This window comes from Bufo gargarizans, chromosome 3 (assembly GCF_014858855.1).
Source record: "Bufo gargarizans isolate SCDJY-AF-19 chromosome 3, ASM1485885v1, whole genome shotgun sequence".
Lineage (NCBI taxonomy): Eukaryota > Metazoa > Chordata > Amphibia > Anura > Bufonidae > Bufo > Bufo gargarizans.
The window spans coordinates 394,066,456-394,080,965 of NC_058082.1; the positions used below are offsets into that span (position 1 = coordinate 394,066,456).

General features: G+C 43.0%; 1 protein-coding gene across 4 annotated transcripts in view; it reads right to left on the reverse strand.

Annotated features, from left to right (window-relative positions):
• Nucleotides 1-14,510, reverse strand: part of ATP2B4 (ATPase plasma membrane Ca2+ transporting 4) — a 226,751-nt gene that overhangs the window by 169,761 nt on the left and 42,480 nt on the right. For all 4 annotated transcript variants that reach the window (XM_044288273.1, XM_044288272.1, XM_044288275.1 and 1 more), the window contains exon 2: nucleotides 5,079-5,541. In XM_044288273.1, the coding sequence (XP_044144208.1) occupies nucleotides 5,079-5,274 (196 nt within the window). In that variant the 5' untranslated portion in view covers nucleotides 5,275-5,541. The remainder of the gene's footprint in view (nucleotides 1-5,078; nucleotides 5,542-14,510) is intronic.

Sequence of the window (14,510 nt, forward strand, 5' to 3'; positions counted from 1 at the left end):
GCGTCACTTTATGTGGTAATAGCTTTGGAACACTTTTACTTATCCAAGCCATTCTGAGATTGTTTTCTTGTGACACATTGTACTTCATGATAGTCATATATTTGAGTCAATATATTTCACCTTTATTTATGAAAAAATCCCAAATTTACCAAAAATTAGGAAAAATTCACAATTTTCCAAATTTCCATTTCTTTGCGTCTAAAACAGAAAGTGATACCTAATAAAATATTTATTACTTAACATTCCCCATATGTCTACTTTATGTTGGCATCATTTTGGAAATGTCATTAGATTTTTTTAGGACGTTAGAAGGCTTAGAAGTTTAGAAGCAATTCTTACAATTTTTAAGAATTTCCAAAACCCACTTTTTAAGGACCAGTTCAGGTCTGAAGTCCCTTTGTGGGGCTTACATAGTGGAAACCCCCATAAATGACCCCATTATAGAAACTACACCCCTCAAGTTACTCAAAACTGATTTTTACAAACTTTGTTAACCCTTTAGGCGTTCCATATGTTTTTTATTTTTCTGCCGATCGTCTTGTGCAGGGGCTCGTTTTTTGCAGAAAGTGTTGAGGTTTTTATTGGCATCATTTTTGGGTACATAGGATTTTTTGATCATTCATTATTACACTTTATGGGGCAAGGTGACCCAAAAATTGGCTGTTTTGGAACAGTTTTCATTCATTTATTTTCACAGCGTTCATCTGAGGAGTTAGGTCATGTGATAGTTTTATAGAGAAGATCGTTACGGACGTGGCAATACCTAATATGTATACTTTTTCTTATTTATTTAAGTTTTACACAATAATAGCATTTCTGAAACCCAAAAAAATATGTTTTAGTGTCTCTATAGTCTGAGAGCCATAGCTTTTTTATTTTCTGGGCGATTGTCTTAAATAGGGTATCATTTTTTGCGGGACAAAGTGATGGTTTGATTGATACTATTTTGGGGGTCATAAGCCTTTTTGATCGCTTGCTGTTGCACTTTTTGTGATGTAAGGTGACAAAAATAGCTTTTTTGGCACAGTTTTTTTAAATTTATTTTTATGGTGTTTATCGGACGGGGTCCATCACGTGATATATTTATAGAGACGGTCGTTACGGACGCGGTGACACCTAATATGTGTATTTTATTTTTTTATAGGAAAAGGCAATGTCTTTTTTTTTTTTTTTTTTTACATTTTTATTTATTTATTTTTACTTTTATTATTTTCACTTTTTTTTTATCAGTTCCCTCTTGGATCTTGAAGATCCAGTGGGGCTGATAGTTGTACTATACTTTGCAATGCTCTTGCATTGCAAAGTATAATACTTCCAGACTGCCTGTAGGTGGCAGCACTGGACGCCTTTGCCATGGCAACCATCGGGCGCTGCAATCACAGCGCTGCAGCCCCGATGGTGGAGAGGGGGAGCCCCCTCCCTCTGTTAACCCGATGGATGCCGCAACCGCAGCATCTATGGGGTTACAGGAGAGTGTCAGCATAGAGCTGACACTCTCTGCTGATGGCGGCGGCTCAGGAATGGAGCCGCCGCCATCGCACACAGAATGGGGAATCGGCTGGGGGGGGGGGGGGGGAGGCGCCGGCGGCCATAAAATTAATACAGGGGGCGGACCGCATCAGGGCAGGAAGGAGATCAGCGCAGCTGCGCAGGAGGCACAGATCTCCGTGGCACAGGTCAGCGGGGAACAGATGGGCACACCAAAGGCTTGGAGGATCGGGGGGCACGAGGACACCTTACCGATTTCAGGCTCTGATCTGCAGAGCGCAGATCAGAGCCTGAAACCGGCATTTTAACGCTGCCGCGATCCGATTGGTTAGTCTGCACAGACTAACCAATCGGATCGATTGCCGGCAAGGGGCCACTCTGATTGGTCCCTTGCCGGCATTACTGCACTGTATGCTGTCCGTGACAGCATACAGGGCAGGGGCAGAAGCTTTAATCCAAGCGCTTTGCAGCGCTTGGATTAAAGAGCTGCCAGAACGTATATATACGTGGTAGCTGCACGGGGTATGTGCAGCTATCACGTATATATACAGATTGCAGACGTGAAAGGGTTAAGTACATAATATTACCCGCTCCTAATACAGTATTGCTTTACAAATGGACACCAGACCACTTAGCTTACAACGTATGTGAAACAAATGGGCCGATTTACTAATTTATCAGAGTGGCTCATACCGGATGGTACATTTGGTGCAAAGCTAGATAATTTTGTCCAGCACTATATCATCAATTAATTGGCTTACTTTAACGCCAGAATCGGGGCACCAGTTTTACATAAAAGTCGCATCTTAGGCCATGTCCCTTTCCTCTCTAAGTCCCATACTTTTGAGCAAGTTAGAAAAAACTTAGAGACCCTAGTTGCTCCAAATTGCACCAATCTGCTCCACTTTTTAGAGAGATTCTAGGAGCAGACACAGATCCCTGGGTCCAGATGTCAGCTTTGCTCATACATGCAAAACACTTGCACTTGTTCTATAGTGTCCAAAGTTGCAAGAAAGCGGTTTCTTTTTTATTAAGTATTTATTTTTGTGGACTGTGTAACATAAGTGGCAGAAAGGCATGCAGATCTACATGAAGTGTGCATTATGTTATGTCTGTGGGGAATTCATACAAATTGTGACAAACAACGTTATTATAGTAATCATAGAATATATTACTAATATTTTTCTATTTTCTTTTCATATTAATTGAGGCAGCTATCGTGTTTCAGATGTAAACAGCAGTGAAGGGATGTGCTTTACAGAAGGCACGTGGACACAGGAAACCTTTTATGGAAATATGGGCATGCTCTGTGAGCAGACGAGCCAAGTCATTTACCTATAGTCATTGGTCACCATGAAATTGCAGTGCAATCTGCAGGTAGCATGTTATAGAGCAGGATGAGCGGAGCAGATTGGTATATGATCCTGCTTTATAACATACTGCCTGTAGCTTTGACACCAAGTTCAACGTGACCGGTCCCATTTACATTTCTTTCAATCAGTATGTAGAAATCACAGCTAAATGCAGGGTGGATAAAAATCTATGATTTAAAAAAAAAATAAAAAAATCTGATTTTTTTATTTAAATTGGATTTTTTTTATTTAAATTTGATTTTTTAATATAAAATGCTTTTTGAGGAAAATATATTACCATCCAAAGGTTATTTCATTATGAAATAAAGATTACTTTTTTAATTATGTAGAATAAGGCTGTGTATGTTTAATTTTTTGTTACATTCCCTTAATCCATTCACAATGTCACGCTCTTCCAGAGGTTTTTGTAAGATTACTGGGTAGTTTCTCTGCCTACAAGATATTATCACAGATGCTTGGTTTAAATTTTGGAGTTCTCAAAACTGAATTTATAACATGAAAAGAGTTGAGAAAAAGATCTAAATCCTAACTTCTACAAACCTATAAATACAGAATCAACCCCTTCAGTGCTAAGTTTAAAGTTCAGTGAATAGAATATAAACAATATTTTTCTGATTGTTTGGAGTGGAATAGATCTGCACAAGAAGAAAGTGAAACTAAGTGTAAGGAGGAAAAGGCAAGCAGACAAGGAGTACTACAAAATTAAAGTGAAATTTTCTGAGCACAGTACTGCACAACCACAGACAGACAAGTCTTTGGATCATCTGTAAAGAATTAATCAAGGCAACTGGACGTACTGTAGATTTCTTGAAAACGTTTCACTCCTTTTTCCAACAAGCTTTCTCAATTCTGAGTGACTGTACAAAAATTCTGGGAATAAATATGTAACTGAATCAACATCTGGCAATTATACCCAGCATTGGGTCAAAGGTGTTGATTCATTATCCTAATTGGAGTCAGTAGGTGATAAAGACTTCCCAGAAAAAGGTGTCAAGACAGCATTGTATGTGGCAGACAATAGATGTCTAACCCCCCGCCTCTATTCAAGCTTGGCTTCTCCATTTGTACGTAGATGGCCTCTTTCACGTACAATGCTGTCTTGACACCTTTTTCTGGGAAGTCTTTATCACCTACTGACTCCAATTAGGATAATGAATCAACATCTTTGACCCAATGCTGGGTATAATTACCAGATGTTGATTCAGCTACATATTTATTCCCAGAATTTATCTACAGTCACTCAGAATTGAGAAAGCTCGTTGGAAGAACAACTGAAAAGTTTTCAAGAAATCTACAGTACGTCCAGTTGCCTTGATTTATTCTTTACAGATATACCATGACCTGGATAAATGAGAACCTTCACAGACAAGTCTTTGGATCTTTTTGTGTGTATGACCTGAGGTTTATCACATTCTTTCCTTGGAGGAAAAAAACTATAATGGCAGCAGGCCATAAAAGAGACCCAGTTTGGCAATATTTTAATGAAGTTCCTTTACCCATCTGTAAGGCAGGCATGCATGCAAAATGCAAACACTGCAACAAAGAAATGCAAGGCCTGGTGGCCCCGAATGAGGCAACATCATGAGATGTGCTGTGATGAAGATGACCAAAGAAACACATTTTTCTCCTTCCTAAGTAAAACAGAAAAATTGTCCAAATATGAATCTTTACATAAATAAAACTATGATTTAAATCAAGCCTTACTGACTAGTGATTTAAACATCGGTTTGATTTAAATCAAATCCACCCTGGCTAAATGTAATTTAATATACTGTAAGTTGGGCGCCAATCTCTTTAGTAAGTAAGGCAAAGTCTTCTCCGACTGTACTAAGCTCTTTGCAATGGCCATATGATCAGACACCTCCATCTTCCTTCTCACACTGCACATGTACTAATTTCCTGTGTGTAACATTTGTCAATGGAGGTTTCTGATGGCTGGGTATGGTCATGTGACCCTCCATTAGTGGTCAATTTAAGATGGGAGCCCTAAGCAGTCAAAACACACTGCTTTGCCTGACGAGGGGGTGGCAGATAATTTCTAGCAAGGTAGCTGTAATAAGGCAAGGAGGACATCATCTCAATAACAGGGTTTATATAAGTAGATAACATACCGTAATATTGCTCAGTTGCAGATTTTTTTTTTTCTACAATCATGAGTGAAATAATTATTTAAGATGCTAAAAGATAGTTACACATCATTGATAACATCTACTGTACCTTCAACTGGAGAGGTCTTTAGTCTTCTGCAGATAGTGGGGACTCCACCATAGTTTTCCCTTATCCGAGTCACTGCCTCCCCACTCCGCAACTCCATGAGGTCCCGCAGTTCCTGCACATTGCACCCAAAGTCGCCTTCATAGCTGCCGTCATTGACAGAATTAGAAGGGTGATGATCTGTGGAATTGTTTGCCATTTTGTGGATGTTGTTCTACTTTCTCAAGAGTCTGTGTACCACCAATCACCTCTATGTTTTCTATTAGGTTTAATTGCTTTAAGTTTCCTTTTTTTTTTGCAGCGTATTATGTGAAATCTTGTTTGCTCCTTGGAATCTATACCACTCTTCTTTCACACATCTCCAATGATTTCTTTAGGATCAACAATCCAGACAGGATATACATGTTACCGAGCTTCTCCTATTATCCCGGTCTTCTGAAAGACCCCAAATACAGGACAGCGGGTGCTAAGGAAGTAAAAGACAAATAAGTAGTAGGAACACAGATTATAGATGTCTTAAAGGCAAATGTCACAGAGCTTTATGGTCAAAGGATAAAGATGGTTAGGGATCATGCATAAACCTCTGGTCAGCATTTTACATTTAAAAACTAGGCGTGGATGCAAATAAGAAGAAATCTCCTGCCATACGTTTTCTATGCTTAAGACCCAATTCTGTTTTTGATCTTTTAATTATCTGCGACTGAAACAAAAACTTTTGCAAGCCCTCAAGGAGTCACATTCATGCACAGTGTGTCTGTACCTTAGACATTACACTCTAACGGCAGGACACTTCATTCCAGAAGACCCACATTACTTTTACAGAAGGAAGACCCTTCCCAATACTAAATTTACAGGCCCACATCTGAATTAAATCTCAGGTTCAAATTACTCTGCAAGATCCTCGCTACAAGACTCTCTTCTTCCAAGACGTTCATAGAAATGCTAGTTAGCAATGATCTGGCAGTGTAACAGTGCCGCTGATTACCTGATGAATGAGCAAACGCTCGTTCATCAGGTAATCCCATCTTTTAAGCAAGCTAAAACAATAATTTGCCCGCAGCAGATCATGTCATCTAATCACACTCTGCTGCCGGCAAATAATGAGTGTATATGGGAACCAGCAATAGCATTAAAAATTGCTCCTCCCCATACTGTGGAGGGGATCGCTGCATGTTATAGCAGTGGTCTCCTTCATTGACTAGCAGGAAATTGTCAGGATGGAACAATTCCTTCCTGACAAACGAAATGCTCAATTGCTAATTTAATACAGCCCTAAGTGTGCTTCATGCAAGAATTCCAAAAGAACACCACCAGGGCCATAATCAATTTACTACACCACAACCCTGGTGCTTTGTGGTTGCCATGAACTAACAATGTAGAGGCTTTAATTAGGGGCAGCTGGATCGTTATAATTGACCACTCACACAGATTGCTCTGGGTATTTCTAATAGAATTTCTAGTTCTATTAGTTCATTTCTTTCAGTATTGGTAAAGGCGAATGGTCACTTCTCTCCACCTTTCCCTATAACCAAAAGGAAGATGGCAACCTATGGAGGGTAACCTCACTGTCTTCCCTTGACTATGCCTACACAATCTAATAGAGTTCTGCAAAAATGTGCCTCTCGCTTTCATTTTCAAATAATTACCACATTTCTGAGGCCCTCAACATTTTCCTTCTGCAATCTTGTTCCGATGATCCAGGGATGCTCTCAAATATCTGTGGATCCTTCTCCTGTGGATCTTTCCCATCTGTATGCAGTCCTCTCTTTCTGACATGGGAGAGGTGCTTGTTCAAGTGTTATAGACTGTGCCTTACTTTAAAGAGGACCTTTCATGGGTCCAGACATTATAAAATAAGTAGTACGTTATGTAGGGCATAAAGCAGAGCTCTAAGAGCACTTACAATTTTTTCTGGGTGCCGCTCCGTTCTACATTTGGTCAGCACTCAATACCAATATCGTTAGCTAAGAGATTATAAGGATGGGCGATCTTAAAGGGTACCCGTGACCTGGATTTTGGGTATAGAGCTGAGGACATGGGCTGTTAGATTGCCGCTAGCACACCCGCAATATAATATCCATTCCCCATAGCTCTCTGTGCTTTTATGGTGTCCAAAAAAAAAACTGTAATAGATATATATATATATATATATACACACACACACACACACACATACACATACACACACAGTCCAGCCAAAAAGTTTTCACACACCTTCTCATTCATGACTATGAAAATCGGAGATTCACACTGAAGGCATCAAAACTATGAATTAACACATGTGGAATTATATACATAACAAAAAAGTGTGAAACAACTGAAAATATGTCATATTTCTAGGTTCTTCCAAGTAGCCACCTTTTGCTTTGATTACTGCTTTGCACACTTTTGGCATTCTCTTGATGAGCGTCAAGAGGTAGTCACCTGAAATGGTTTTCACTTCACAGGTGTGCCCTGTCATGTTTAATAAGTAGGATTTCTTGCCTTATAAATGGGGTTGGGACCATCAGTTGCGTTGTGGAGAAGTCAGGTGGATACACAGCTGATAGTCCTACTGAATAGACTGTTAGAATTTGTATTATGGCAAGAAAAAAAGCAGCTAAGTAAAGAAAAACGAGTGGCCATCATTACTTTAAGAAATGAAGGTCAGTCAGTCCGAAAAATTGGGAAAACTTTGAAAGTGTCCTCAAGTGCAGTCACAAAAACCATCAAACACTACAAAGAAACTGGCTCACATGCTGACCGCCCCAGGAAAGGCAGACCAAGAGTCACCTCTGCTGCGGAGGATAAGTTCATCCGAGTCACAGCCTCAGAAATCGCAGGTTAACAGCAGCTCAGATTAGAGAGTTCTAGCAGCAGACACATCTCTAGAACAACTGTTAAGAGGAGACTGTGTGAATCAGGCCTTCATGGTAGAATATCTGCTAGGAAACCACTGCTAAGGACAGGCAAAAAGCAGTAGAGACTTGTTTGGGCTAAAGAACACAAGGAATGGACATTAGACCAGTGGAAATCTGTGCTTTGGTCTGATGAGTCCAAATTTGAGATCTTTGGTTCCAACCACAGTGTCTTTGTGCGACCCAGAAAAGGTGAACGGATGGACTCTACATGCCTGGTTCCCACCGTGAAGCATGAAGAAGGAGATGTGATGGTGTGGGGGTGCTTTGCTGGTGACACTGTTGGGGATTTATTCAAAATTGAAGGCATACTGAACCAGCATGGCTACCACAGCACCTTGCAGCGGCATGCTATTCCATCTGGTTTGCGTTTAGTTGGACCATCATTTATTTTTCAACAGGACAATGACCCCAAACACAACTCTAGGCTGTGTAAGGGCTATTTGACCATGAAGGAGAGTGATGGGGTGCTGCGCCAGATGACCTGGCCTCCACAGTCACCAGACCTGAACCCAATCGAGATGGTTTGGGGGTGAGCTGGACCGCAGAGTGAAGGCAAAAGGGACAAGGGAACTCCTTCAAGACTGTTGGAAGACCATTTCAGGTGACTACCTCTTGGAGCTCATCAAGAGAATGCCAAGAGTGTGCAAAGCAGTAATCAAAGCAAAAAGGTGGCTACTTTGAAGAACCTAGAATATGACATTTTCAGTTGTTTCACACTTTTTTGTTATGTATATAATTCCACATGTGTTAATTCATAGTTTTGATGCCTTCAGTGTGAATCTACAATTTTCATAGTCATGAAAATAAAGAAAACTTTTTGAATGAGAAGGTGTGGCCAAACTTTTGGTCTGTACTGTAGGGCAGATATGACTAGCCCTTCAGACAAAATAGGACTAGGATCTTTAGAATCACCCCCCTCCCCCCAGGAAAGCTATGCAACAAAGCATCCGCCTTGATGTTCTTAACCCCAGGACGCTAGGTGACAATGAAGTTAAATCTGGTGGAAAAAAGCGACCATCTGGCCTGCCTTGGATTCAGTAGTTTAGGGCTCTTTCACACTTGCGTTGTCCCGATCCGCCGTGTACTCCATTTGCCGGAATTACACGCCGGATCCGGAAAAACGCAAGTGAACTGAAAGCATTTGAAGACGGATCCGTCTTCAAAATGCGTTCAGTGTTACTATGGCAGCCAGGACGCTATTAAAGTCCTGGTTGCCATAGTAGTAGTGGGGAGCGGGGGAGCAGTATACTTACCGTTCGTGCGGTTCCCGGGGCGCTCCAGAATGACGTCAGAGCGCCCCATGCGCATGGATGACGTGTACATGCGATCACGTCATCCATGCACGTGGGGCGCCCAGACGTCACTCTGAAGCGCCCCGGGAGCCGCACGGACGGTAAGTATACTGCTCCCCCGCTCCCCACTACACTTTACCATGGCAAACAGGACTTTAGCGTCCTGGCAGCCATGGTAACCATTAAGAAAAAGCTAAACGTCGGATCCAGTAATGCGCCGAAACGATGTTTAGCTTAAGGCCAGATCCGGATTAATGCTTTTCAATAGGATTTAATTCCGGATCCGGCCTTGCGGCAAGTGCTGCAGTATTTTCTCCGGCCAAAAAACGTTCCGGTCCGGAACTGAAGACATCCTGAACGGATTTCTCTCCTTTCAGAATGCATGGGGATAATCCTGATCAGGATTCTTCTGGCATAGAGCCCCGACGACGGAACTCTATTCCGGAACAGAAGAACGCAAGTGTGAAAGAGCCCTTAGCCGATTCAAGGTAAACCTGATTTTTGTGATCAGTAATTACTGTAATAGGATGAATTGCTCCTTCCAACCAATGGCGCCATTCTTCAAAAGCCAACTTAATGGCCAGCAATTCCCTATTACCCAAGTCATAATTTCTTTCAGCAGTCGAGTTTTTGTTTGTTTTTTGGAGAAAAAAAAAAGCACATGGGCGGTATTTACTAGGTGAAGGACCTTGCGACAAAACTGCTCCCACCCTTACTTTGGATGCGTCAACCTCTACAATGAATGGCTGAGACACGTCCAGTTGCACCAGAATAGAGGCTGAAGCAAAACATTCCTTCACAGCAGAAAAGGCTTGCAATGCCGCCTCAGACCAAACAGAGAAATCGACTCACAGCCTAGTCTTGTCTGTTAAAGGGAATCTGTCGCCTGCTTTTACCATTTTAAGCTGTCACCATCGCTATGTTCACTAAAGTACCTTATTTCCAGCAGTCGTCTTTTTACTTTATTTTGTTTTGTCCTTTTGATATAAAAGCGCTTTTTATGATATGCTAATGAGGCTCCAAGGTGCCCAGGGGGGCGTTTTTTTCCTTCTCCGGTGCCCAGTGACGCCCCCCTGCAGTGCCCAAGAACGCCTCCTGATCCTCAAATAACCTCCCACAGCCCCGGAAAACGGTTCCGCCCCCTTCCCACGTCATAGTCTACCTTCTAGAAATGCCCCGTCCTTCTTCCTGTCGGTGGCCAGAAAACTTGCGCAGGCGCAGTACCGCCTGCGCGATCATCAACCAGCGCTCAGGTTACATGACTGGGCTCAGCGCATGCCCAGTGAGACTTTTGAGGCCGTTGCCCTCAGGAGATTGATGATCGCACAGGCGGTACTGCGCCTGCGCAAGTTTTCTGGCCGCCGACAGAAAGAAGGAAGGGGCATTTCTAGAAAGTAGACTACGACGTGGGGAGGGGGGCGGAACCATTTGCCAGGGCTGTGGAAGGTTATTTGAGGATAGGGTTGGGCGATATACCGGTATCACGATATACCGCGGTATTAAAAAAAACTGTGATATGGCCGTTTCCAAAATACCGCTGTATTTTGTGACGTCATGAAAGCGGTCAGCGCACGTGCGCCCGCCCCTGCACCTTGCATAGCGCTGCCGCTGGGTAACGTTACTTCCTCTCGCTCCTGGCCTGACTCCTTCTTGCTCCGCCTCCCTTAGTCAAGTCTCCACCCACCATCTGACATCACCATCGCCACCCACCAGTGCCGGCTCTATTGTATATGTGGCGATCCCCTGTGTGAGTACTGGTGTCTCTGGAGAGACTTTTCCTGCGGCTGCCTCACTAGAGTGCTCCGTCTGATAACGAAATTATAAACTTACTACTTCCCGCAGCTCTGGCTCTCCCTCCTCCTTGCTCCCATATTCAAATCTCTGCCCACCGGCATCTGATGTCAGAATCAGAGCACACAAGCGAGGCAGCCGTGGGAATGGTATATCGCCAAGTATTACTGCATGTATGGTGGCCTGTGGCCACTAGACCTTATTATAACGCCTCCTTGTGGCTGCCCCCATACAGTGTAACGCCTCCTTGTGGCTGCCCCCATACAGTGTAACGCCTCCTTGTGGCTGCCCCCATACAGTGTAACGCCTCCTTGTGGCTGCCCCCATACAGTGTAACGCCTCCTTGTGGCTGCCCCCATACAGTGTAACGCCTCCTTGTGGCTGCCCCCATACAGTGTAACGCCTCCTTGTGGCTGCCCCCATACAGTGTAACGCCTCCTTGTGGCTGCCCCCATACAGTGTAACGCCTCCTTGTGGCTGCCCCCATACAGTGTAACGCCTCCTTGTGGCTGCCCCCATACAGTGTAACGTCTCCTTGTGTTTTTTTTTTCTTTTAAATGGGTATTTATCGCGATATAGATCGTTATCGCGATAAAAAAATTTAATATCGTTATCGTCTGAATATTTTTGATATCGTCCAACCCTATTTGAGGATCAGGAGGCGTTCTTGGGCACTGCAGGGGGGCTTCACTGGGCACCGGAGAAGGAAAAAAAAAAAACGCCCCTTGGAGCCTCATTAGCATATCATAAAAAGCACTTTTATATCAAAAGGACAAAACGAAATAAAGTAAAAAGAAGACTGCTGGAAATAAGGTACTTTAGTGAACATAACGATGGTGACGGCTTAAAATGGTAAAAGCAGGTGACAGATTCCCTTTAAAGGTTTAACGACCTCAAGATGACTTTGCGGTAGTAGTTGGTGAATGCCAAAAAACGCATAAGTGCTTTCAGATTTTCGGGTCGATCCCAGTCCAACACTGCACAGACTTTCTCAGGATCCATACCAAAAACGAAGCATGAAAGCAGGCAACCCAGGAATTGCACTTCCTTAACAGCAAAAACACAGTTTTCCATCTTCGCATACAATTTATTCTCTCTCAGGATCTGTAACACCTGTCTCACATGATCCTGATGAGTCTCCATGTCTGGAGAATAAATTAGTATGTCATCCAGATATACGACAACAAATCACCCCAACACATGATGAAAGAGGTCATTGATAAAGTGTTGAAAAACCGCTGGAGCATTGGTTAACCCAAAAGGCATGACCAGATTATCAAAATAACCCTAAGGGGTATTAAAGGCCATCTTCCATTTGTCCCCCCTCTTTAATCCTTACCGAAATTATATGCCCCCCTCAGATCTAATTTAGAGAACACCTTGGCACCAACAATTTGATCAAACAAATCCGGAAAGGAAGGAAGGGGGTACGGATCACGGACGTAAATACGGTTGAGCTCACCGAAGTCCAGACCTGGTGTGTACAACACAAAAGTGTACAATTTTTATTTTTTTTTTATTAAAAGAAAAACCCAGCTTCCACTGGGGATTTGGATAATCTGATGGTCTCCAAGCTCTCAGTGATGTACTCTCGCATAGCATTTCTTTTGGGCACCGAAAGACTATACAACTGAGATTTGGGCAGTTTAGCTCTAAGAATAAGATTGACTGGAATATCATACTCCCGATGCGGGGGTAACTCCTGGTTACCACTCTAAGAAAACACATCAGAAAATTCGGAAATGAACGAGGGTACAGTTTTAGTGGTGACCACAGAGAAAGACGCATTGAGACAGTTGTCCATGCAAAAATCACTCCAATCGAGAATCTGTCTCGCTTGCCAGTCGATGATAGAGTTATGTTTGCTTAACCATGGCAAACCCAAAACCATCGGAGCAGGCAGACCCTCCAACACATAACATGACATAAATTCCTGATGGAAATCACCCACTCTTAAATGGATGTCATTTACCACCTGCAACAGGCATTTTTGGGTAAGAGTTACAGACTCAATAGTAAAGGCAGAAATGCTTTTCTCTAGTGCACTAGTAGTCGACCCATGAATACAAACAAACTGTCCAATTAGTTTAACCCCAGCCCCACTGTCGAGAAATACCCCGATTTCCACAGTTTTGGACTCTAGTGCCACCTTGGCCGACAGGAGAAAATCGGGTACTACCAGTAAATGACAAAAGTAAGTTTTCTTGCTCACCACCCACACTACCAATAGTAATTTGGGGATTATGCATTTTTCGTTTGCACCTTGATGCTGAATGTAAGGACAAATATTTATGAAATGTCCCTTTTTTCCCCACAACAAAAACAGACTCCCTTCATATGACCAGAGCTCTTACCAGCAGTCCCAGGAGTAGCTCCCCCCAACTGCATAGGCTCCTCACAAGGCGTAACCACAGGTGTCTCTTTATTGGATAGTGCGTCCTAATGGGTGAGGACCCTTAGATCTCCCCCTCAGGCGTCTATCCAGACATACAGCAAGGTACATAGCTGCTTCCAATGACTCAGGTTTTTCATGCAGCCTCTCAGACCCTGACAGAACTGGCTACGGAGAACAGGATCATTCCACTCTGTATCCGTAGCCCATCTCCTAAATTCAGAGCAGTAGATTTCCGTGGAGCATTTTCCCTGCCATAACCTATGTAACTTGGTCTCAGTCTGAGAGATACAATCCGGGTTATCATAAATAAGACCCAAGGCTCTAAAACATTCATCTACCAACTGGAGGGATGGTGATCCGGTCGGCAGAGAAAAAGCCCAAGACTGTGCATCATCCTTAAGAAAAGAAATGATTATACCCACACGTTGACACTCATCCCCAGAAGAGTATGGACGCAGCTTAAAGTACAACTTACACGATTCCCTAAACCGAATAAAATTGTCACTACCCCCAGAAAATCTGTCCGGGAGGGAAGCCTTAGGTACAGGCTAGGCCTGGTATCCACCATCAGAACCAGCTACCTGTGGTCTCTGAATCCGTAAGACTGTCGCACGGAGGTCAGCTACCTCCAGCTGTTCGACCAGTGCAGACATAGGATCCATAGCTGCACTGACCTGAATGAAATTGTGTTTTTTTATGGGCAGTAGATAATTTCACGATCAGTGTGTGGTGGTGGGGGGGGGGGGGGGGGGGGGAATCCACACTGAACACAAGAGAGAAGGGGAAAAGTAACTGGTCCTAGAAACTAGGGAAGGAACAGGTCACCTCCTAGAGAACCCGAATCCGGGCTATTTTTTCAATAATAATATCCTGACTACCTATCAATATGAATAGACCTTGAAGGTAAGAATATTTATATGCAAGATACCTAGGCCCCGATTTCCTTATAAAGCCCTGGAATAAGTTTATTCCTCCCCAGATGGACGAATGGAAGTCTGTCTCAGGCCCAGATACAACAGAGAATATAACAAAAATAAAGAAACGCAACACATAACTT